General features: G+C 40.2%; 1 protein-coding gene and 1 non-coding gene across 17 annotated transcripts in view; one reads left to right on the forward strand and one right to left on the reverse strand.

The window, feature by feature from the left end:
• Positions 1-25998, reverse strand: part of Strada (STE20 related adaptor alpha) — a 40415-nt gene that overhangs the window by 13726 nt on the left and 691 nt on the right. For 3 of the 16 annotated variants that reach the window (XM_074045390.1, XM_074045392.1, XM_074045393.1), the window contains 7 exons: positions 16258-16337; positions 14548-14605; positions 10847-10896; positions 4084-4186; positions 3576-3697; positions 1693-1801; positions 1467-1590 (listed from right to left, as the gene is read on the reverse strand). In XM_074045390.1, coding sequence (XP_073901491.1) covers positions 1467-1590; positions 1693-1801; positions 3576-3697; positions 4084-4186; positions 10847-10896; positions 14548-14605; positions 16258-16293 — 602 coding nt within the window. In that variant the 5' untranslated portion in view covers positions 16294-16337. Of the gene's footprint in view, positions 1-1466; positions 1591-1692; positions 1802-3575; positions 3698-4083; positions 4187-4291; positions 10801-10846; positions 10897-11827; positions 11857-14547; positions 14606-16257; positions 16338-16812; positions 16856-25998 lie in introns of those variants that run through there. The other 13 variants (XM_074045398.1, XM_074045399.1, XM_074045396.1 and 10 more) reach the window with 12 other exon arrangements.
• LOC141414340 (U6 spliceosomal RNA) lies at positions 17891-17994 on the forward strand. Its single transcript, XR_012439397.1, has one exon. It is a non-coding gene; the product is annotated as a U6 spliceosomal RNA (small nuclear RNA).

Consider the following 25998-nt stretch of genomic DNA (forward strand, 5'->3'; position numbering starts at 1 on the left):
TATACCAAGATTAACTCAAAATGGATCAAGGATCTTAATATCAGACCCCAAACTCTAAAGTTGATACAGGAAAGAGTAGGAAATACTCTGGAGTTAGTAGGTATAGATAAGCACTTTCTCAATGGAACCCCAGCAGCACAGCAACTAAGAGATAGCATAGATAAATGGGACCTCATAAAGCTAAAAAGCTTCTGTTCATCAAAAGAAATGGTGTCTAAACTGAAGAGAACACCCACAGAGTGGGAGAAAATATTTGCCAGCTATACATCAAAGGACTGATAACCAGAATATATAGGGAACTTAAAAAACTAAATTCTCCCAAAACTAATGAACCAATAAAGAAATGGGCAAGTGAACTAAACAGAACTTTCTCAAAAGAAGAAATTCAAATGGCCAAAAAACACATGAAAAAATGCTCACCATCTCTAGCAATAAAGGAAATGCAAATGAAAACCACGCTAAGATTCCACCTCACCCCTGTTAGAATAGCCATCATCAGCAACACCACCAACAACAGGTGTTGGCGAGGATGTGGGGGAAAAAGGAACCCTCTTACACTGTTGGTGGGAATGTAAACTAGTACAACCACTCTGGAAAAAAAATTTGGAGGCTACTTAAAAAGCTAGACATTGATCTACCATTTGATCCAGCAATACCACTCTTGGGGATATACCCAAAAGAATGTGACACAGGTTACTCCAGAGGCACCTGCACACCCATGTTTATTGCGGCACTATTCACAATAGCCAAGTTATGGAAACAGCCAAGATGCCCCACCACTGATGAATGGATTAAGAAAATGGGGTATCTATATACAATGGAATTTTATGCAGCCATGAAGAAGAACGAAATGTTATTATTCGCTGGTAAATGGATGGAATTGGAGAACATCATTCTGAGTGAGGTTAGCCTGGCCCAAAAGACCAAAAATCATACGTTCTCCCTCATATGTGGACATTAGATCAAGGGCAAACACAACAAGGGGATTGGACTTTGAGCACATGATAAAAGCGAGAGCACACAAGGGAGGGGTGAGGATAGGTAAGACACCTAAAAAACTAGCTAGCATTTGTTGCCCTTAACGCAGAGAAACTAAAGCAGATACCTTAAAAGCAATAGGAGATGGGGACCAGGAACTAGAGAAAAGGTGAGATCAAAAAGAATTAACCTAGAAGGTAACACACACGCACAGGAAATCAATGTGAGTCAATGCCTTGTATAGCTATCCTTTTCTCAACCAGCAAAAACCCTTGTTCCTTCCTATTATGACTTATACTCTCTCTACAACAAAATTAGAGATAAGGGCAAAATAGTTTCTGCTGAGTATTGAGGGGGTGGGGGGGAAAGGGAGGGGTGGAGTGGGTGGTAAGGGAGGGGGTGGGGGCAGGGGGGAGAAATGACCCAAGCCTTGTATGCACATGTGAATAATAAAAGGGAAAAAAAAAAAAAAAAAAAAAAGAACGTACCTGTGCACATAGCCCATGTGGTGGATGTAGTCCAAGGCCTTTAGCGCCCCCTGCAGGATGTAAGCAATCGCCAGCTCATTCATGCCGTCCACGAAGTGTGTACCAATGAGATCCTTTGCAGAACCTGAAGGAAGGGAGCAAAGGTACAAAGGAAGAAAATGGCACATAAACAATCTGCCAACAGAGTTCTTAGGACCCTCTCTACCAGGAATCTCGTCCCACTCACCATATGCCATGAATGATGTGACAACCCACAGCTCATTGTCTGCAATAAAGGTGGCTCGATATGGCACAATATTGGGATGGTTGAAGAGTTTAGAGACATGAAGCTCCCCCTGAAACAGGTAAAAGCTGAAATCAGAATCAAGTGGTACTGAAGAATGACACCATCATGAAGGCAGCAGTGTGGCTAAGATGGAGACCTAGTTATTTCTGGGTACTCGCCTCAGAGTGCTAGGAGCAGCCTACATGGGTGCTTCCAATAGAAGAGAAACTAGGCCTGCTGTCCCTGCAAGGAAGCCAGCTTGCTTTGCCCACTTAGGCCTCACAGTAGCCCCACCAGTCAACCCTCTGGAGCCTCAAGGAACAATCCTTCACAGAGAAACTGCTGCAACTCAGGGGTGGCCACCTCAAAGATGATGAAAATAAAGTGCTCACTGAAGACTTAGGACGCTATAAGCTTAACTCAACTTCAAAGGTCAAGGTGCAGAATTTTTTGTTTTTTTTGTTTTTTGTTTTTTTTTTTGGCAGTACTAGGATTTGAACCAAAACCCCAGGAAATAGTTCACCAGAACCTATCTCAAAAAACCCATCACAAAAAAAAGGGCTGGTGGAGTGACTCAAGGTGTATGCCCTGAGTTCAAACCCCAGTACTGCAACAAAAAAAAAAAAAAATAGAAAACCCCAAATCCTCAAAAAGCTCGAGGCCAGTCTTATGGGTTACATGGTGACACACTGTCTCAAAAAATAAACAAAAGATTTTAAAACAAAAATTTCCTATTGGGCTGGGATGTGTAGCTCGGTGGTACAGCGCTTGCCTAGCATGCGTGAGGCCCTGGGTTCGATCCCAGCACCAAAAAAGAAAAGACAAAAAAAAAAAAAAATTTCCTATTATAGGCTGGTGGAGTGGCTCCAGTGATAAGACTGCCTATCTAGCAAGCCTGGCAAGCGTGAGGCCCTGGGTTCAAGCCCCAGAACTGCCAAAAATAAAAAAATTCCTATTATAAATGAAAGTGTAAGAGTTGATATAATCAAATAAAATACTGAAGAACAAATGACAATTACTAAATATTAGAAGATATTTTCCCAACAACCTCAGATTGAGTAATCCTTTCTTTAGAAACAGCTATAGGAAGTGTACAAAATGTACACTACAGAACCCAGGGTCCTTTGGGACATGAGCTAAGGACCTTCTGCCTTTCCACTGCTTCAGAGAATAAAATCCACAAAAATCATAAATAGTTCAATTATGCTCTAGAACAAGCTCAGATGCTTTTTTTTCTCAAATAACTAAGCTGGGATGGGTTTTTGCTCCATTCTCAGCCCCAGGAAACACTCTGAGCAGGTGAACTAGGACTACACCACCCTCAGGTGGGCATCAGTGTCAGGAGCTACAAACAACTGTTCTCAATACACACCAAACTGGGCCCCAAATCAAGAGGCGCCAGGCAAGAGAATCCAGCCTCCAGTCAGTCCCCAGCCATGCTTTAGTTTAACAAAACCTGAATAGAAGACAACTCAGGCAAACAGGATATTACAAGCCAAAAATGGTTACTGGTGGCTGGATAGGTGGCCCTGTATCTGCAATAAGACTGCCTGGGTCCAAATCCTGTCTCTGCCACTTAACTACTGCATGTGACCAGGGACAAGTTACTTAGCCTCTCTGAATAATAAATGAATAAATGAGCCAGAGAGGAATATCTGAAGGAGAGGGCAATATAAGCTTGCTAAGCCACACCTGCAGCTAAATCCTCAGTGTCAAATGCCTGGGGTCCTCCACTGAAAGCTGCCATGATATCTGAATGGCCAGAGGACTGAGATGAGTGGTGCCTCACAATTACTGTGGAACCAAGAGCCCACCCTCCAAGTGTCACATCCATGTTTTATTACCTGTAAGAACGTCACCATCTCATTGGAACAAGCTTCTAGGTTAATCCTTCGGACTGTTACATACTCTCCCGTTGGTTTGTACCTTGCTAGATTCACTATCATCAGGTCCTCAAATCCTTTGCCTAAAAGAAAAGAGGAATGCCATAAACAAGGGTAATAGTCACAAAGGTTCCTATCATCTTTAAACAAAAAGGGACTCAATTGCAACAGGAAATTTTAGTTAAAATTTTCACTACTGTTACGTCATGACTGACATATCTTAGTTTTTTTCCCTTCTTTGCCAACCATTTTAGCTGACTATGGTCCAAGACATCAGCCATGAAGGATTTCCCCCATTTCTGGCAAAAAAGCCTCTCTCCTGGAAACTTCATTTCTTCCCATAATTGGCAGAAAAAAAAGCAAAGAAGACCCAAAAAGCCAGTTTCCTCACCATGAATCCTACTAACTAGCTGAGAAACCTGTAGCAGTCCCTTAGCACAGGAATGCAGTGATGGTCCCTGGACAGTACCTATAATGGTGAGCAGCTCATAACACCCTCCCTCTGGCAGAAAGCTGCTCATGATTTCTTGTTTAGAGAAGGATGCTATCGACTCTGAGCTCGCCTCATTGGTCTAAAGAAAAAGAAAAGTAGATTAGCCGGGAAAACTGGGTGGGACGGGAGTGGGGCAGAGGTGATTATCTCGGACCCATGAGGAGACTGGTATCTAAACACACACCCTGACTCTGAAGAAAGTCGTCAGATGTCCAGTGTGGGAATCTGCACCGTGTCAGAGCACTCGTGTCAATCAGCTCTCGTGTTGGACACATCTGCGAACTGGGGAGATGACAAGTACCTGTTCTACTTAACTAAGCTGCTTTCCTTTCTAACAACTGACTCACTTGCTAAAATCTATAGAATTCTTTCTTGGGGAAAGGATGGCTGGACAAAGGTACATTTAGAAAAGGGAGATAGAAAGGTGGAGGGTTCTCCTGAATTTCCTGCTTCATTGGATCCTATTTTTAAGGTCCTGACTGCAAGCTCGCAAAAGGTCAAACACTAAGTCTTGCTCTAGGGAAAATGTGGCCAGAAGCCCCCTGTCTTTTTAGTAAACCATCCCTGATGTTTTTGTTTGTTTGTTTTGGTGGGGCTGGGATTTGAACTAAGGGCTTCACAGTTCTAAAGCAGGTGCTCTACCACTTGAGTGACACCTCCAGTCCATTTTGCTCTGGTTATTTTGAAGATGGGGTTTCATGAACTGTTTTGCCTGAGCTGGCATGGAACTGCAATCATCCCAATCTCAGCCACTTGAGAAGCTAGGATTACAGGTGTGAACCACCAGCACCTGGCTTTCCTGATGTTTTCAAGTGAGTGAGAACAATGTAGGCCAGGAACAAAGCTGGCAGGTCTCTGCCATGTCCCAGGCAGCAGAGACCTGCTCATTCATTCCCATCCACTCATACTGGGAATAGAGCAGCTAACATGTGGGCATGACGCCTCTGATCTTTGAGGTCTTTTTTTTTTTTTTTGAGGTCTTGAAGAAAGGTGGTCAGCAGCAATGTCTGAGCATTGAAAGCAAAAACACATGACAAACCAATAGCTCTTGTTTCAGCTGAATGGGATTGGTTTCCTTCTTCTAGACCTAAATTTATTTATATGCATGATTTAGTGACTATATTTCTCTCTCTTTCAGACACTCTTTCTTCAGATGTGTGTCTAACCAAAATAGAGAAAACTAAGGATAGCTCATATGTCATATGCTGTGTTCATAAACTTGGCTTCTAGTCAGAAGAAATCTTTGTGAACACATGAAGGGCTCTTGGCTCAGCACTAGCCAGAAGGGTGCAAGTTGAGAATATTCTGACAAGATGGTACCCGAATAACTATTAGGGAAGTGGCAGAGGAGCTCTTAAAAATGTGGTGTTCCACATGTGTTATTTAAATATGGATGCTTTTCAGAGCACTTCCACACTGCATCTGATCTTCCCCATAATTCAGTGAAGTAGATGGGGCAGATATCCCCACCTTTCACTAATAAAAATGAGGGCCAAGGCAATTAAATGACTGGCCAAAAATCAGAATGTGGGTTTAGCCAGGTGCTGGTGGCTCATGCCTGTAATACCAGCTACTTGGGAGGCAGAGATCAAGAGTGAGGTTCAAAGCCAGCCCAGGCAAATAATTCATGAAGTCCTATCTCAGAAATACCCAACACAAAAAAGGGCTGGTGGAGTAGCTCAAGTTGTAGAGCACCTGCCTGGCAAGTGTGAGGCCCTGAGTTCAAAACCTAGTGCTGCAGGTCCACAGTATAGACCCAGTCCCACACAGGGAAGTTAGTATACCCTTTTGTCACTTGACATTTCAAAGGCATCTGATTTCAAAACAGCTGGCAATGCCTATGGGGAAAAAAGACAAGTGGGGCTCTGTCTTCTTCACCAATGTATAGTGACTCTAAGAGGAACCCAGTCAACAAAGTGAGCTCTGTTAGCAAGCTCCATTTCTAATATAATCCACTTTTTCTAAGATTCGGTCACATTACATTTAGCTATAGTTCACCCACTTTCACTGCTGTATAATATTCCTTTATACTTCAGAAACATACTTCAATTTATCCTTTCAACACTGATGGAATTTGTGAGTTGTTTTCCTGTTCTGCTGTGGTGAACTGTGATGCTATGACATGTTTGGAAATGTCTCCTGACTAAAGTGTGGCGTATAGGACTGGATAGGATTGCTAGGTAACAGAGTACATGAACAATTTTATGAGACAGTGGCATACTGTTCTCCAAAATGGTTACCCCAGTTTGCACTCCCACCAGCAATGCATGTGTGTTCTTTTCTCCAAGATCGGTATTTTTCAATTTTTTATTTTTGCTAATCTCATTATGGGCTAGGTTTACATTTTCCCGATTCCTAATGAAAGTGACCCTGTTTTCATATATTTAGTGGCCATGTGGGTTTCCTTCAAGGTGAAAAGGCTTCTTCCTTTTGTGTGCATGTGCGTGTACACACCTGTGGTAGTGGACATTGAACTCAGAGCCTGACGATTGCTAGGCTCTCTACTATGCCCCCAGACCTACATCAATCTTTTATGAGATCTTAGAAGCAAACTTTGGCTTACAACTTTTTTTTAATATTAGCCTTCTAGTCTAAAGTGGAACGAATATATTTTGATAGAAGCATTTTCTTGATTGGTTAAATTAGCACTACTTAAAATTTCTTTCTTCAGAAATAAATATGTGTATATCTAGGGGTTAAAAAAGTGATGCTGGGTGCCAGGGGTTTACAACTGCAATCCCAGCTACTTGGGAGGCTGAGATGGGGAGGACTGCAGTTCAAGGCCAGCCTGAGCAAATAGACCCTACCTCCAAAATAACCAGAGCAAAATGGACTAGAGGTGGGGCTCAATTGGTACAGCACCTGCTTTGCAAGAGTGAAGCCCTGAGTTCAAACCAGTCCCACTCCCCCAAAAAAAAGAAAGAAAAAGAAAAAGAAATGCTTCTTCCTGCCTTTGTTCCATTTTCTGCTGAGTTGTGGCTAGTATGGGACTTCCCCAAAGCAGGCCCCATGGAACACTGATTCTGGCAGCTGATGCACCACAAGTCCCTGCATCCAGTTAAGTTAGGATATGCAGATGCTCTGTGTCATGGCGAGTGACAAGGTATCTCCCGTATCAGAGGCATGGGGAAGTTCTCTAGTAAGGAAACTTGCTCAACTCTGTTTAACACAGCATTCCCAATGATACCTGCCTGGGAAACATTTGTGCCTATCATCTGTTAAATGTTGGAAAAGATAATTTTGGGAAAGCTATATTGTTTGCATGCATGCATGCCTGCGTGTTTTGTGGTACTGGAGTTTGGATTCAGGGCTTTTCCACTGCTAGGCAAGTGCTCTACAATTTGAGCCATACTTCCAGCCTGGATAGGCTGCTTTAAGTAAAACATATGGTGTAATGCATAGACTTATAGACACTTGCTCTGTGACCCTGGGCAAGTCACTCTAACCTCTTTGGGTCTCTTATCTGCAGTGGTATAATTCCCATCTTGCAGGTGTGGTGTGTGACTATAAGATGATCTAAATATGTAAAGAACTTAGATCCACCTGCTGTATAATAGGTATTCGACACATGTGAATTCTAATCTACTCTTCCTCCCTATACTGCTGTCTACTTTTTGGTGACTCCTGCTTAACAAGCAAAATGACACAGAGGGCCAAGTGTGGTGGTACACATCTGTAACCTCATTTACTCAAGAGGCTGAGGTCAAGGAAAGAGGATCAAAAGTTTGAGGCCAGCCTGGACAACTCAGCAAGACCTTGTCTAAAGATAAAAGTAAAAAAGGACTGGGGCTGGAGTTCAGTGGTAGAGTGCTTTCCTAATACGTGAGACCATGGGTTCAATCCTAAACAGTATCAAAAAACAAAACAAAATAAACACACACACACACACACACACACACACGTACACACACACACACACACACACTTGCACACACACACACACACACACACACAGAAAATGGAAGAAATGAAGAATCCCAAGTAGAACTTGATCAGTAGTTAGCTGATTTATTTTGGTTTTTATACTTATCTCTGAAAGCAAATTCTAGGATCACTTGATTGTCACAGTAGCTCCTTGAAAAATTATCTTGTCTTCAGAACATCTTAAGATGCTGGTTACTAGCTGTCAGGTACCTCACCGCAGGTAAGAGAGATATACAAGAAGGCACAGATGGAGGAGCAATTTGAATAAAAACAAAAAACAAAGAAGCAAAACCAAAAATCAAAGCTCTGGAGGGGCAACTCCCCATTCAATTAGAATTTATAATGGTACTTTATTTTTTATTTGTCTTTTTTTGAGACAGGGTCTCAATATGTAGCCCTAGCAATCCTACTGCCTACTACTCAGTTTCCTGAGTGCTGGGATTATAGAAGTGTGCCACCACATCCAGCCATGATGCTACTTCTGTCTTCTCGGTCTCTAACTCCTGCACATAGTCCTGCTGTCAATAAAATCAATGTTATCAACTACAGAAAGCTCAGTGGGCTGCTGTCAGATCCAAACTCCCTACTCTGGCCTGTGAACATCCACATGCCCTGGCCCTGCCCACTTCTCTGATCACATCGCCTTCACCACTCTCCTACTTGCTACTTTCCCTATACAAGCAAGCCCAATCTAACCTCAGGAAGGCTGCACTAATCCTTTTGTTTGGAACACTCCTGCCCCAGTCCCTCCTCTGTCCTCACCATTTCCTCATCTCTGTCTTCTCATTGTCATTGAGGTCTCAAATATCATCTCTTCAGAAAGAAGACTATCCAGCAAAGCAGAGTAGGCTTCAGTCACTTTGCTATGTCCTCTGGCTTTACTTTCTTTATAGCAGTCCTCACTATCATTTGGTTATCTACTTCCCTTCTCGTCTGCTAGAATGCAAGCTCCTGTCTTACTCACTGCTGCATTACCCAGTGCCTAGAACAATGTTGGTATATACTTAAAAAACAAAAAATCATGTAAGCAAAGTTTGAAGTGAGGTATTCTGGCCAGGACCTTGTCATTCCCACAGGCTAAAGAGGAGGAAAGAAGATGCCAGTTCCTTTGGAGGCAGGGCTCAATGCAATGGCCTACACGGAAAATGCCAGCACTCCTGTAACACATTCACCAGTGCCCTGTCACAAGGGGCATCTATAAATGGAATCTGATACCTGTGAGTGAGAAAGCGCTACATGCTTTAGCAGGTAACAATATGGCCCAAGAGAAAAGTAACTGCAAAATACAAACATTTAAAGGTTTTCTCTCCTCTGATCTCCAAACTCCTTAAACAGTGAAAGAGAGATGAGGAAGGACAATTGAGTCCTAAGATTAAAGTGTTTATTATATGCATTTTAAATAACTCCCTTTAGAAATGCTACAACAGACATCTCTTACTACATATGTCCTTCTTCCTTGCCAGAAGAACATACGTGCTGTCTCCCTACACTAGGACATGTTGTAGGCAATGGCTCTTTAAATTATTAATGTGCTTAGTAACTATCTAATAGTATAGAAAACTGCTCCAAAGTGTGTTTTAGAAAATAAAATTCTTAGCTGGGCATCAATGACTCATGCCTATAATCCTAGCTATTCAGAGATCAGGAGGATCAAGGTTCAAAGCCAGACCTGGTAAATAGTGAGAGGTACCCTATCTTAAAAAAAAAAAAAAAAACCTTCACAAAAAAGGGCTGGTGGAGTGGCTCAACGTGTAGGCCCTGAGTTCAAATCCCAGTACTGGCAAGAAAAAAAAACAAGAAAGAAAAGAAAAGAACAATTCTTTAGGTAACTGGGAATATGAACTCATGGGCAATCTGGAATTGCATGAAATGAACTTAACCCAGTGGTTGCTGGGGCTTCTCCATCACTTTGTCCCCAACTCACTGGAAACAACCCCAAAATGGAGGCTTTCTACTCTGTGGCAATTCTACAGATCAGAGACACCAACTTTTTTTTTTTTTTTTGGTGGTATTGGGGTTTAGCCACTCTGCCAGCCGTTTTTGTGTTGGGTATTTTCAAGATAGGGTCTCGCTTTTGTTGCCGGAGCTGGTCTCCTGATATCTGGTTCCTGAGTAGCTAGCATTACAGGCGTGAGCCACTAGCCACTAGCACCCAGCTTGAGACACCAACTTTTATTTAGGAAAGCAAACAAACAAATCAGGAAACAAAGGCAGTACACTGACAGGAAGAGGTCTGGTCTGAGACTGACACAAGAAAGGGATGTTAGTCCATATACTGCTTCAGATTTTTTAAAGTCTAAATTTAGATGAAAAGAGTAAAATATTTAGCCCATTTTCTTTAAACACAGAATGGCATAGTTTTATTACTGTAATGTATAATCTCAAATTGCTCAAGGAAAGAAACTGATCCCACTAAAGTTTTTTCTTACTTTCCCACATCATGAAAAGCATTTCATTCATTTTGAAGCAACTGAAAAATGCATAAGCTACTGACATCCAGAAAAGACGATAAAATGATAACTTTGTTTAAAAAGTTTCAAACAAAATACAATAAAGCATACAAAGATGATATTTATGAAATGCTACCAGATAAACACATTCAACTTTCCACAGGTTTCACACAGGATAGTTTTGGTATAACATCAACAACTGTGAATAAATGAAAATTCTATGTAATTGGTACTGTAGTCCAAAAAAACAAACTAGTTGACTATCTAGGAAACGTTTTCAGTCTGTTGAATGGAAAACATTTGGATCTGATGAAGAAGTGCTCTTGATTAGCAGAATACATAAACACAGTCAAGGTTTTACTCACAGAGAAATTCCTAGTCCCCCTCATCATACTCCACTCAGACTTGTGACTGCCTGCAAAAGGTACAGAGTGAGGAGTCCACTTAGAAAACCGTTCTCATCCTCTCTCTGTATAAGACACAGACTTACATTTTCCAAAATAGTTTGGTACACTGTGTGCATCTGGTGCTATTTACTAAGGTAAAATAAACCAGAAGAGGAGGAAGCACAGGAAGAGTCTTGCGGCTTCTGATAATGGAAAAAGTAAATTTTCTGTTTTGTATTTTTAGGGGTGGGGTGGGTGAGAGGTAGCGCTTCAGAAAGGATCCAGCGATGGAGCCCAGGCTGGCTTCAAGTTTATGCTCCTCCTGCCTCAGCCTCCCAAGTGCTGTGTTTTATTTATTTACTTATTTTTTTATTTTGATTTTTTGAGACAGAGTCATGCTATGTAGCCCAGGCTGGCCTCAAATTTGCCATCCTCCTGCCACCATCTCCCTTATGCTGGGATTACAAGTGTGTATCAGTACACTCGGCTCTGTTTTGTACTTTTTAATTTTGCTTTTGTTTTCTAGGTAGCAGACTTGAGGACTTATGATCTGGAAAGAGATCTGTATTATGTCTGTGGACTAAAATCTATTATGAATAGACTAAGGGAGGAGAAATTAGAACCACCAGCCATTAAAAGATAATTGCATTTCAGATTGGTGAAACTTATTTTGGGGAGAGACAGTATGGTGGGTAATTGAGGAAGGCTGAGAAGAGGAGGAGACCTTCATCCTCAAAAGAAAATTAGAAGTGCCTGAGACCTTTTTGCTTTTCAAACTACACATCAGAGTCTTTCCAGGGTGAAACCTGAGTCCCTTTGAGTAAAAGAATTATACTACAAATACAGCTCAATGACAGAGAAGCAGAAACATAAAATGATAAGCCAACAAAACACACAAATTTCCACAAGAAGTCATCTCCATGCAACAGCCACAGTGCTAGAGCCTAGAAAGTCACTTACTTTTCTCCGAGTGTCACCCAGAGGCTGCTCTGGAGTAGAGAAATTGATTGTTGGCATTTTGTTGTTTAGCAGCAGACACACCCACATTCAGAACAGCAATGATTACACTTTGACTACATTTATTAATAGAAACCACTTAAGAGTCATTACAGCAATAAGCTGCCTACAGTGCGACACATAAACACATGCACAGAGACCCATGGTGAAATGCTGGAGTTAGATGGAGTTTTAACCAAGAGTCCAAAGCCACTTACGGCCCCATGAGCCACTTATGGCCCCATGACACAACCACTGTAGTTCTGGCCAACATTTACTTGTCATCAGCACAACATACAATGTTTCAGGACTCTTATACTTTGTGAACCAAAAGTTCATCTCCTACCTTCCTTCTGTTCTCCCTCCCTCCCCCCATTAAACCCAGACCCTCGCATGTGCTAGACAAGCACTCTACCACTGAGCTGTACCCCTAGCTCCCAAAATTCATTTTAAAATCATAGAGATTGTTGGCTATTTCCCTGGGAGTGTAGGGGGAAAAAAGAGTGCTTTTGTTTTGTTTTGAAGGCAAAAAGTGTTTAGCATAGCTACGTACACATAAGGGGTCATTACTTAATATGATTCTCCAAAGTCAGGTACATTCTATTTTGAATGCAAATAAACAAGGCCTTTTTGGCACTCATCTATTCATAGTGAAAATGAACAAATCACAGGACAACTGAAATAACTGCCTGTTTTTGTTTTTTGTTTCTTTGTCTTGGCAGTACTGGGGTTTGAACTCAGGGCCTCATGCTTGCTAGGCAGATGCTCTACCACTTGAGCCACTTCACCAGGCAAATTTCCTGTTCTTGGATCACACAAATTCTGTCTATGCTTTCACTTTTCCCCACTATGTAAAAGTGATAAAAATCATAAAGTGGAATTTGGGTGTGTGGCTTAGTGGTAGAGGGCCTGTTCAGTATGTGTGACCCTGGAGTTGATTCTCGGCAAGCAGAAACAAGCAAACAAAGAAAAAAGTCATCAAGAGGTGATTCATTCAAGAGAAGCTTTTGAACTATAAAGTACTGAGGTGGCTTTATATTTTCTAAATATTTTAAACTATACAAAATCAGATGTAAGTCTAGTCACCAAGGAAAATGTTTTCTTGTAAGACCTGACAGCATTCAACATTCAACTACATTGCTAGCAACTACACTGCACAGTAAATAAGCCTCAACTTATCAAAATAGGAATTGCTCTCCCTTGGACATCAGTTTTCTGATAGACAGAAAGACAGTCTGTCAAGCCAGGTGCCAGTGTCTCAAGCCTATAATCCTAGGTATTAGGGAGGCTGAGATCGGGAAGATCGAGACTCTAGGCCAGCCTGGGAAAATAGTTCTGCAAGTGTGAAGCCATGAACTCAAACCCCAGTCCCACCAAAAAAAAAAAAAAAAGATTGTTAAAGATTAATAATAATATGCAAAACAACCTCTTCACCCTCTTCCAATCAGAGACTAGGGCACTGTCAAAAGATAGCTAGAGATATTATAGTCAAAACACTAGATATAAAACCTACTCATTCAATTCAAATATCCTGAAATATTTGCAATGAATTAACTGTAAGCCATACTTGCAACTCACTTTCTACCAGTGCAATGTTTACTTTTATTCCCTAATGATGGGGAAAATGAGAATAAGAACAGAACATAATATTTTTATTCCATTAATTTTTACTGTCCAGCTAATTTCTATTCTTTAAAACAGAAAGAACTGATCATTTTCCTAAACTCTAATTTGTTTACAAATAAACTACAGAATTTCTTTGAGATGCATTAAGGAAAATAAATTCAATATCATCTAGTAATTAGTTAAGTTTGAGTTTTCAATTACTTAGCCTGTTTGGGGGATACTGTGATCAGTCAACCAATGTACTCTACCTGATAACCTATTTATTTAGCTATAGGGTCCCAAGAGATTAGCATGATATCAGACACAAAGAATCCAGACCTACTACTATTATTTTTATAGAAAGGATTTTCTTTGTCCTGAATTAAGATCATCATTTCCAAAAAGTCTCACTTTACAAATGGCTGTAAAGGGCTGATATAGTGGCTCAAGCAGTTAAGAGTACCTGCCTAGCAAGCATGAGACCCTAAGTTCAAACCCCATGCCACCAAAAAAAAGAAGTGAAAATGGCTGAAAAGAAATGCCTAGGCCTGTTAAGTCTCAAAGTTGTAAAGCTACTTTACTTCTGAATTGAACACCTACATGTTACAATAGGAAGTTAATATTTTTGCCCTGATGGATTTTTCCTTAGCTCTCTTAAGTCTCATTTCTACCATGTAAAAAAATGAGTCAAAATGAGTAAAAAAGTAGATGGATCAGTAAAATCAGAACTTTCACATCATTAGTACCTTTGTCTTGATCTATTATTTTATTCTTAAAATCTTCAAGTCTAGAGACTTTTAACACTTAGCTTTTTTTCCTTTAACAATATGTATTTCAACTGGACAAATACTAAGAAGTAAACACTGTATATTGGCTTCCTAAAAATCAACACAAGCCAAGGACAACTGCTAGATTATTTCCCAAATCTTTGGGGAACAATGGATTAAAAAAAGAAGCCAAAGCTAACAATTGTAGTTTACACTTGCTTTTAAAATTACTAATTTCTAAAACTGATCTAGTCAATAAAAGAATAGTGATAATTATCCTAAAATGATGGCTGAGTGCCATATTGTACTTACCTCCAAATAGTTCCAAATCTCTTAAGCCCTCAACAATGAACTTTTCCGAGACCCACCGCTAAAGAGGAAAACCCCAAAGAGAATTAGTATTTCTTCCAAGCCATAGTGAATTAGCTATCAGCCTTTAGATAGAAAGATTAAAACCATGACTAAAAAAACCAGAATCATGCAGTACAGTTAGGATTTATTTCTATGGAAAAGTTTTGAAAACTATCTTAAAATCCACTAAAAGTAGACTAATTCCTTTCTCTATTTCTCTTTACCTAACTTTAGGCAAAAGGATGACTAATCCTTAAATACCATAGAGGAGAAATACATGGCACTGGCCCTAATAACAAAGAATGTTTTTTATTTCCCTACATAAAATTACCTTTGGTTCCATCTTACTCATTCCCTAGCCATTGATTATAGATACCTTTGATCATTAATGCCAATCTGAAAAGTATTATTGGAATAAAAACACAGAAAATGGGAATGAAATAGTTTTTTACAAGCCTCCATTAGTTTTTAAAAGGAAACACAGCAAGCTGAATGTTTTACCCACAAGAGTTTCTAAATACATCAGCACTTACTTTTTCTACCAAGTTCACAAGGACCAGACTAGCAGGATCAATCTACAGTTCACTTTACTGGCCCATTTCAAAAGAGGATTACATTTCTATCATACTGATCAGTGGTCTGGTTTCACCTGAATCAGGCTAAGTTAAAATAGGAAAGTAGCTCATACTTAAAAGCAAGGGAATCAAGATTATGTTTCACTTAAGAATGGTGTTGAAGTTTGGCCGGAGGCATTCTTTCCAATGAACAAAGTTTAGGCTAAGAAGAAATTCACTGTTTCCTCTTAATTAACACTGAAGTTTACTCTTCATAATATAAACTGTTCTTATATACATCAATATCAGGAAAAGAAAATTAAGGAATATTCTAATACAAGTTGCATAACATGAATTGTAAATTGGAACTATAAAATCGTCTGTCCTTTTCTGTACTAATTTTTTTCCAAATTCAAAAAGAAGTAACAGCTTAAATAAAAAAAAAAATTAACATAAAAACTTACATGCATTAAACCACAAAATATAATTTGTGCTTTAACATTTGAAGGGAGTGGTAAATTTGTGTTTCATAGGATTTACATACTAGTAAAAACTTAAAATAATTACTACTGCACTTAGAAACTAAGCACTTGGTAAAAAAAAAAGTAGGATACTTTTTTACAAAAACCTGTTTGAAAAGAAGTTAAGTTCAGTATATGTTCTTAAGGTCATTTAGGCTAATTAAGTATTGAGATATAATAAATGTTTCATGTCCAGTTTTTAAAACTCTCCAATTAATATAATGATTATATTTAGAAAAAAGTGTTCCAGTAATTTTAATTTGATACTGATTTTAAAAAAACATAAACTCATCCAAAGCAGAGGTGGGGCGATCATTAGCAGCTATGTATCTATACTGAAACTTGCCATCAACTCATCTAATGTATGACTGATACCCATTCATAAAATAAGCCACCTTCTTGTTTCTTTTCCATCAGACAAATACATCTTTGTCTGTAGTCAGCCTCTGCCTAAGCTCTTTTCTTAGGAGTAGAGGCTGCAGGACCTGCCTTACTTCCTATATCCCTTACTTCTCCACGATTCTGAGCATCACATTAAAAACACTTTAGTTTTCAGAAAAGATAAAAAGTAAAGCCAGAAGAATGGAAACACTCACCCTAATTCGCTCTGGTTTACTTACAAGAAAAGACATGAGTTCGTAATGTGTAGACTTAATTCAATTTCAAAAACTTAAACCTAAGAGGAAAATAGAAATAGATTGGGTTAGTTACATCTCTTTTTATAGAAATAGCTTTTGAAAAAAAATACTGCTGGTGGCTCACACCTGTAATCCTAGCTACTCAGGAGGATCATGGTTCGAAGCCAGTCCAGCCAAATAGTTCCCAAGACCCTATCTTGAAAATACCCAGCATGAAAAAGGGCTAGTGGAGTGGCTCAAGTGGCAGAATGCCTGCCTAACAAGCATGAAGCCATGAGTTCAAACACTAGTACCACCAAAAAAAAAAAAAAAGAAAAAGTTACCATGGACTGGGGGTTTAGCTCAGTGTAAAGCACTTATCTAGCATGTACAAGGTCCTGGGTTTGATCCAGCACCACAAAAACAAAACAAAACAAAACAAAACTTACTATGGGTCTACCATTCAAAGTTTCACACTAGACCTCTAAGTGGCTAGGCACTAAATATTCCTTTAGAGAAATTTTGATGACAAACCTGGACATACTTTGGCCAAGTACATTCTGAAACTGCAATTTCTCTGTGAAAAGAGAAGTTTGGAGTCAGGCTTGATGGCATGCACATGTAATCCCAGCACTCAGGAGGCTGAGGCAGGAAGATCACAAGTTCAAGGCCAGCCTGCACTACACAGCAATACTCTGCCTCAAAAAAAAACCAAACAGGTCAGGAGCTACTTGGGAGGCTGAGATCAGGAGGATGGTGGTTCGAGGCCAGCCTGAGCAGTTAGCAAGGCCCCCATCTCCAAAATAAACAGAGAAAATAGACTGGAAGTATGATTCAATTGGTAGAAAGTCTACTTTGGGTTTTTTGGTGGTACTGGGGTTTGAACTCAGAGCCTCAAACTTTCAGGCAAGTACTCCACCGCTCAACCACTTCACACCTCTTTTTTTGTATTGGGAATTTTCGAGCTAGGTCTTTGAGAACTAAGCCCAGGGCTGGCTTCACACTGTGATCTTCCAGATCTCTGCCTCCTGAGTAGCTAGGATTATAGGTGTGCACCACCAGCAGCTGGCACTAGTATCCGCTTTGTGAGACCTGCTTTGCGAGACCTGCTTTGCAAGTACATAGGCCTGAGTTCAAACCCCAATCCCACCAAAAATAAAGTAAATAAATATATAATAAATAAATTTAGAAACAAGGTCCAAGCTGGGTCTTGTAGTGCATTCCTCTTCTGCTAAGGCAGAGAATTGAGGGTGCAAGGCCAGCCTGAACTACATAGTGAGACCCTGTATGGAAAAAAAACAAAAAAGTGTATTACAAAGCCCCATTTCTGTATAATAAAAGCAATACCATTTACAATATCGACAAAAAATAAAATGGTTAGGAATAATTTTAATTTAATATTAATAAATTTAATTTAATATACACCTAAAATGATAAACAACTGCTAAGAACTAAAGAGGATGTGATAAGCTATAACATATTCGCAGGTTAGTAACCTCTTTTTTTGGTGGTACTGGGGCTTGAACTCAGGGCCTCACACTTGCTAGGCAGGTGCTCTACCCTTGAGCCACTCCTCCAATCCCAACAGTCACAGGTTAGAATACTCCGTATTATGCTCACTTTGATAGCACATCCACTAAAACTGGAACGACATGGAGATTAGCATGTTCTCTGCACAAGGATGACATGCAAATTTGTGAAGCGGTTCATTTTTTAAAAAAAGAATACCCAATATTATTAAGATGCTGATTCTCTCCAAATTGACTCAGAGATTTAATCCCAAACAAAATTTTAGAATTTTTTTAAAGGAAATTGGTAAGCCAATTCTAAAATTTACATGAAAATCCAAGGCACCTAAAATAGTCAAAATAATTATGAAAAAGAACAATATAGCACTTTAGAAAAGAGTATAGGTCAGGTGCCCATGGCTCACACCTGTAATCCTAGCTACTCAGGAGGCAGAGATCAGGTGGATCATGATTTGAAGCCAATCCTTAAAAATACCCAACACAAAAAAAGGGCTGGCAGAATGGCTCAAGCAGTATAGTGCCTGCCTAGCAAGCGTGAGGCCCTCAGTTCAAACCCCAGTGCCACAAAAAGTAAATAGATAAATAAATAAAAATAAAGAAAAGAGTTTAGTAGCTTCTCAAGACTCAACAATTCTACTTCTGCTGATTTAAGTATAGCTCAGTGGTAGTGTTTGCCTAGCATATGTGAGCTTCTGGGTTTAATCCTCAACACAGGGGAAAAAAATCCAAACCAGAAAAACAATCCTACTCCTAAGTTATCTATTGATGAGAAATGCAAACTTATGTTCACAGAGACTTGTACATGAATGTGCATAACATTATTCATGACAACCCCAAATAGGGAACAACCCAAATGTCCTTCAGCTGCTAAATGGGTAAATAAAATGTGATATACAGACCATAGACTACTATTCACTAATAAAAAGAACAAACTACTGATACATACAATGACATGGATGGATCTCAAGAGTATTATGTTAATGTCAGGCTGGAGGTGAAGCTCAATTGGTAGAATGCCTACCTAGCAAGTGGGAGGCCCTGAGTTCAAACCCCAGTACCACAAAGTATATTACATTGATGTGAAAGAAGTCAAACAAAAATCTACAGATTGTTTCTATTTACATGAAAGGAAAGTGTAACAATAGAAAAGAGATCCACTAGTTACCTGGGAGCAGGGATGAGGGGTCATGTGTGTACATGTATAGAGGGATATTAAAAACAGGTTTCTAAAAGATTTTCCACTGGGCACACCTAGGTACTGTCTTGCAAAGAAGTAGTGGCCTTCTATTCAGGTATGAGTCTTTGTCAGGCTCTTTGAATTTCACTACCAGATGCTTGTTAAGACACATGGGTTGTATCTGACAACAAACCAACAGTGTATTTGTCAAAGTAAAATCTTAAACTTGTTCCCATTTCTTTTTTTCTCAAAAGAAATTTTAAAGAAATAATATTTTGGGCTATGGCATGACTCAAGTGGTAGAATGCCTGCCTAGCAAGCACAAGGCCCTGAGTTCAAAACCCAGTATCGCCAAAAAAAACAAAAAAAAAAAAAACAAAAGAAAGAAAGAAAAAATAATACTTGTATTTTGGACTTCAGCAGAAAAGTTTAACATAGCTGGCTTCAATTCTTATCCCTTAAAAGAGGTCTGCTTACATGCTCAGTCTTTGTCTGGCATCTGAGAACTTAGATTTCAGAAGGTTTCCCATCCTTCCCAGAAGTGATAGGGGTGGTTTACTATGCCTAAACTATGAGTACAAACAATGTGGTTTATATTAAACACCTGTTTTCTTTCTGGGAGTCTGGAGTTTTTAGGATATGCCAGGCAAGAGGGCCTACATGACCATCCTGGGCACTGAGTATCTACTGAGTTTTCATTCATTAGATTCACTTCACACACGTGGTCACATCTCCTTGCTGGGATCCTGTGTGATGACTGGGGAGGCCCCTGGAAGCCTGCACCTGGTCTCCTGGATTTTGCCCCATGTGCATTTTTTTTCCATTTGTAACATTTTACATTGCATCTTTCTGCCATAATAAATCATAGCCATAAGTACAATTATATGCTCAGTCCTGTGAGGCCTCTTAGTGAATTATTAAATCTGAGGGTGGCCTTGGGACACAAAGGGCTACCTGAAGGAAATTGTTCTAAACATTCACAACCTATTTCTGATGAAAGCAGGTCAATGGATAGGTAAAGCCTTGGATCTTAACTCTGTTTGCCTCTGACAAAACTGCCTCTACTAAACTGCACTTGAACATCAGCCTTTATTTTACATTAAAAGCCCTAGGAGCCGGGCACTGGTGGCTCACACCTGTAATCCTAGCTACTCAGGAGGTAGAGATCAGGAGAATCACGGTTCAAAGCCAGACCGAGCAAATAGTTCTGTGAGACCTTCTCTCTAAAAAAATCCATCACAAAAAATGGGCTGGTGGAGTGGCTCAAGGTGTAGGCCCTGAGTTCAAGCCCCAGTACTGCAAAAGAAAAAAAGTCCTTTCCAAAAGGCACTTTCTGAAGAAATTTTCATTAAATGTGCTCACTTTGTAAAAATAATCAGAAGAAATGACATTCTAGATTAATAATCAGGAATAGTTGTGTGTTTTCTGAGATTCTGCTAAATTTATTTGTGTTGTCAAAATTAATCCTAACAGCCTTTAGCAAATGTATACTTCAGCCGTATGTAAGAAAACAGTGAACACCTGCCGGTACATTTCTATAATCTCAGCACTCAGGAGGCTGAGGTTGGAGGAGCACCGAGTTTGAGGACAGCCCCAGGCTACATAGTTAGATGCTGTCTCATAACACTCCACACTGGGGGCTGGAGGAGTGGCCCAAGTGGCAGTGTCTCCCTAGCAAGCATGAGGCCCTGAGTTCAAACCCCAGTACCACTATAAAAACAAAAATAAAAGGAACAACACTCCATGCAAAAATAATAAGGATGCATGAAAATTTTGAAGTATTGTCTCTCCTTTTCCCTCTCTCCACCCCCAAGAAAAACCAACCCCCAAAAAAGACGATGATTCATGAAAGAGAACTGAAAAACCCACTAATTATCTTCAGAGGTTCCAGAAGACACTGCTTCTGTAAAGCCAAAGAAAAGTTGACATAGAACACAATCAGAGAGAAAGGAAGAATTCTTGGAAATTATAAATACTGGAAGTAAAAATTCAATAAAGAGAATATTCTTTGAGGGGTGGGGATGTCACTCAATGGTAAAGAGCACATTTAACATGTTTGAGGCCTGGGGTTCGAGCTGCAGCATCACCAAAAAAAACAAAAAAAGAGAGAGAGAGAGAATACTCTTCTAGATCATAAAGTACAATGACAGATGAAAAATACTGGAAAAAATGTAAGCAGCATATAAGGTCAAGCAAACAGATATAATATCTAACTTATAAGAATACTATGAAATGGAGAAAAATCTTATAAAAAGAAGAAGGAAAACAATGAAGTAAGAATAAGGTTTGGGGTTTTTTTTTTGGTGACAGTTCTCAATAAATTGCTCAGGCTGGCCTTGAATTCATTATCCTCCTGTTTTTTACCTTCTGAATAACTGGGATTACAGACATGTACCATTATACCCAGTGTGAACACAGAGTTCTATGCTGAAATGAACAACCATAAAGTATAAGAGCAAGATAATTTGCAAGACAGGAAAAAAATTATCTCCTATATGTGTTTTTACTGAAATTATTTGAAGATACATGCATTCCAGAAAAATGAATTTAAACTGTCAGAAAAAGGAGATCCAAAAAATGGTGAGTCCACTGAAAAGAAATCAAGGACTGAAGGTATGCCTCAAGCAGTAGAGTGCCTGCTTTGCAAGTGTAAAGCCCTGAGTTCAAACCCCAGTCCCACCAAAAGAAAAAAAAAGGTATTAAGTTAGCTGGGCACCAGTGACTCACACTTGTAATCCTAGCAACTCAGGAGGATCATAGTTCGAAGTCAACCCCGGGCAAATAGTTCGTGTTACCTTGTCTCACAAAAACCCTTCACAAAAAATGATAAAAGGGCTGGTGGAGAGACTCAAGTTGTAGGCCCTGAGTTCAAACCCCAGTACTGAAAAAAAAAAGAAGAAAAGAAATCAAGATGACAGCTATGAAACAGGTTAAGAAAGGAATCAGTCAAAATTGGAAAATGAAAGGGCTTGGAGGAGTGGCTCAAGCGGAAGAGCACCTGCCCAGCGGGCCTAGTAAGCATAAGGCTGTGTTCAAACCCCAGTATTGCCAAAAAAAATGAAAAGTTAGTGGTCGTGAAACATCAAATGAGTTCACAAAATATACATAATTAAGTGTAAAATATGAAAAACATCAGGGATAGGATAGAAAGTGACTTTTTTTGCCAGTCTAGGCTATGGTACCCTCTCTCAAAAAAAACCTGGCGCCAGTGGCTCACACATTTAATCCTATTTACTTAGGAAGCTGTGACCAGGAGGTTCGAGGCCAGTCCTGGCAAAAAGTTCACAAGACCCCCTCTCCAAAATAACCAGAGCAAAACTGACTGGAGGTGTGGCTCATGAGCTAGAGTACCTGCTTTGCACGGGCAGAGCCCTCAGTTCAAACCCCAGTACTGCGGGGTAAGAAAAACTCCACAAGGAATGACCGAGGGAGCTCAGACCTATAATCTCAGCTATCTGAGAGGTACAGATCAGGAAGATCCTGATTGAAGGCCACCCATGCAAGAAGTTCAAGATACCCTATCTCAACCAATAAAAAGCCGGGTATGGCGGGGCACACCAGTCATCTCAGTTACAGGAAGGCATAACTAGGATCATCATGGAAGAGTCCCTCCCCTCAGAAAGAGAGACCCTACTTCAAAGCACAAAGGGCTGGAGGCGTGGCTCAAGTGGAGAGTGCCTGCCTGGCAAGCACAAGGCCCTGAGTTCAAACTCCAGTATCACCAAAATCTACCACTATTTGAGGCTATGACTAAAACTCTGAAAAGTGAGAATGAGACTTAGTTTTGACTATCAATGACTAAATCCTACAAACACTTTCCACAAACTGCCTCTATGTATCAGCATTAGGATAATGTGATACTACATGAAGAACACTGATAGTGAGAATAACTATTCTGTAGAGTTCTGTACATTTGAGACTAGAAAAGGGTGTGGCACTTCCAGTTTATCTTAAAAACCCAAAGTGTAGGCTGGGCCCAGCACTCAAAGAATAACCATGCCATTTTCGTCATTCTCAAATTGTGAGTACCTCCTCTGTCTGACAGGACCCTGGTGTCTGGCCTTCGCAATACAAAAAGGTGTAAAATCTGTAATCCTAGCTACACAGGAGTTGGGGGAGTACCATGTCTGAGGCTGGTTCCAGGCAAAAAGTAGGAGACCCAATCTGAAAAATAAACTTGAGCAAAAAAGGATCAAAGCATGGCTCAAATGGTAGAGTACTTGCTTAGCAAGGGCAAGGCACTGAGTTCAAACCCCAGTACTGCCAGAAAAAGAAAAAGAAAAAGCATAAGCTATCACACATTGCTGGAAAGGAAGTGCCTTATGAACTAGTTGTGGGGGCTGGCGGAGTGGCTCAAGTGGTAGGGCATAGTAAGTGAGGCCCTGAGTTCAAGCCCCAGTATGGCAAAAAATAAATTAGTTGTGAAAGTGGTACACATAGATAAATAGCAAAACAGAAACATAAAAATATCAATAAATAGCTTCTTACAGAGCTCAGCAAAGGAAGACTACTATGAGTGGCAGTGGACCTGGAATATCAAACAGGACTTAAAGAATTCCAAGCCAGTGGTGATGTTGCTGATATGTGGACTATCACAGGAACTGACATTTGTGAAGTCTTGTTGGAAGGAACACTGTAAGGAATGTTAATCTACAGAGGAATGGGGAAGGGAAGAAGAAAAAATAACCCAGAGAAAGGAATGCCAACTAGGCAACAATTATAGTGGGCCACATTTGTGGGGATAAGAGCCTGTGACATTGGGAACATTAAGAAATAGAGGCGGCCTGGAGATGTAGCTCAAGTGGTAAAGCACCTGCCTAGCAAGCATGAAGCCCTTAGTTTAAACCCCAGTACTATTTAAAAAAAAAAAAAAAAATATATATATATATATATGTTCAGAAAAAGAAATAGATGAGCTGGGGAGAAAGAATAAAGAAATTACAAAGTGTTGGAAAGGACACTAGACTGGGCACCATGGCACATGCCTGTCATACTAGTTACTCAGGAGGCAGTGATCAGGAGGATCTTGGTTCCAAGCCATCCTGGACAAATAGTTCAACAGACCCTATCTTGAAAAAAACCCATCACAAAAAAGGGCTGGTGGAGTGACTCAAAGTGTAGGCCTTGAGTTCAAGCCCAAATATCACACACACAAAAATAAGGACATTGGAGTCATCTAGCCCATTCTTCACCCTTTGAAGAGTATCTTACAAACTCCTAGATATGTGCTTATCCAATCTCTGCTTCAAAATGTCAGACTTACTACATTGTCAGGGAGCCCATTGTACCGGAGGGTAACTGATGGCTCCAACTTGTGTGTGTGCCCAAATGATTAGGAAAAGAATAGTATGACAGTGACAGGAAAGCTCAGAGGCATTTTTGTTTTGTCTTGTTTTTTGCAGGATTTTGTGCTTGCAAAGCAGGTGCTCTACTGCTTGAGCCATACCTCCAGTCCATTTTGCTCTGGTTATTTTGGAGATTTGAGTCTCACCAACTATTTGCACAGGCTGGCCTCGAAACTTGATCCTCTTGATCTCAGCCTCCCAAGTAGCTAAAATTACAGGCATGAGCCACAGGCTCCTGGCTGGAGTGGTTTTGGTAGACACAGGACTTCAAGTTTTTAAATCATACCAAGATTGGGAAGACAGTTATATATACCAAGAAGAAACAGACAGCATTCAATTAGAAAAGTAGAACCAATGCTTGAGGTTAGAGATGGCTATGTGGACTTGGGGGGGTCAAGTAGATAAAGTTTAAATGCACTTAACAAGTGACAAATCAGACTGGTGGAGGGGCTCAAATAATAGAGGGCCTGCCTAGCAAACGTGAAGCCCTGACAGTGCCACCAAAAAAAACAAATCCACTAAAAGAGAAAATGGTGAGAGTTGGGAACGGTGATACACACCTATAATCTCAGCACTCAGGAGGCTGAGGAAGGAGGATTATGAATTGGAAGCCAGTCTGGGCTACACAGTGAGACCGTTTTTTGAGAGAGAGAAAAGCAGAACGCTGAGAAACAAGCCTTATTTAGGGTGTCGCCCTTGAAAGGTAAGAAACGGAGCCCAAAGGAAACTCTTGAGAGACCCTGTTTCTCCTCCTGGACCACTGCCAGTGTTGACAAGGCTAACTTTGGGACTCACATCAGGTGTCCAATGCTATGGAAAGCACTCCCTGACTCCCCATCCTCACCTCATTCAACTCTTACACCTATGAATCCCTCTTAATTGCCTGATTACTTCTTCCACTAAGATAGATATTCCTGAGGGCCTGGGATGAATCCTGTTCATTGCTGCATCCCAAGGGGCTGCTATACCTCCAGGAATGTTAATAATGGTAAAAATGATAAAAGTGGCAAACATTTATGACAAATTTATGTGCCAAGCACTGTGATAAATGCTTCACAGAGATCACTTCACAGTAAGTATTATCATCCCCTGTTTTAAAGTTCAGGAAATTAAGGCTCAGGGAAGTTAAATGCCCAATGTCAGAAAGGAAGTGGTAAAGGACTGATTAAATCGGATCCAAACCTGGCGTGTTACAGAAGTCTAGGAAGAAGTTTCAAGTCTGGGTGTGCCAAGTTAAAAGGATGACTGAGAAGACACTTACCATGCCAAATGGTATGGGAAGAATTCATTTACTCGGATTCCACTCCCCTCTATCTTTAACACCAGTACTCTAAATTTCCTCCATGTCTGAGGTCACAACACTGAATTTGAGCCAAGATACCTTGACGCCTGGTTAAAGGGTTGAAAAGAGATTTGACGGGTTCAGCACTGTAACTAATGGCTAAATGAACAGGCTCCTGGTCTCAGACAGATATTCAAATTTGATTTCGGGTTTTTTGTTTTGTTTTGTTTTTCTTAACAAGAAGCAGTCTCAGGGGTCCCTAAGGTATGAATGAGTTCATGAAGAACTCTCTACATATTGGAACAGATATTAGGTAAAAGAAGACTAATTCCAACGGCTTTTCCTCTGTAGGCGGGAGTGTGGGGTTAGGTTAAAGTATGCTAGGAT

The sequence above is a fragment of the Castor canadensis genome, chromosome 11 (genome assembly GCF_047511655.1).
Source record: "Castor canadensis chromosome 11, mCasCan1.hap1v2, whole genome shotgun sequence".
In the NCBI taxonomy this organism is placed as follows: Eukaryota; Metazoa; Chordata; class Mammalia; order Rodentia; family Castoridae; genus Castor; species Castor canadensis.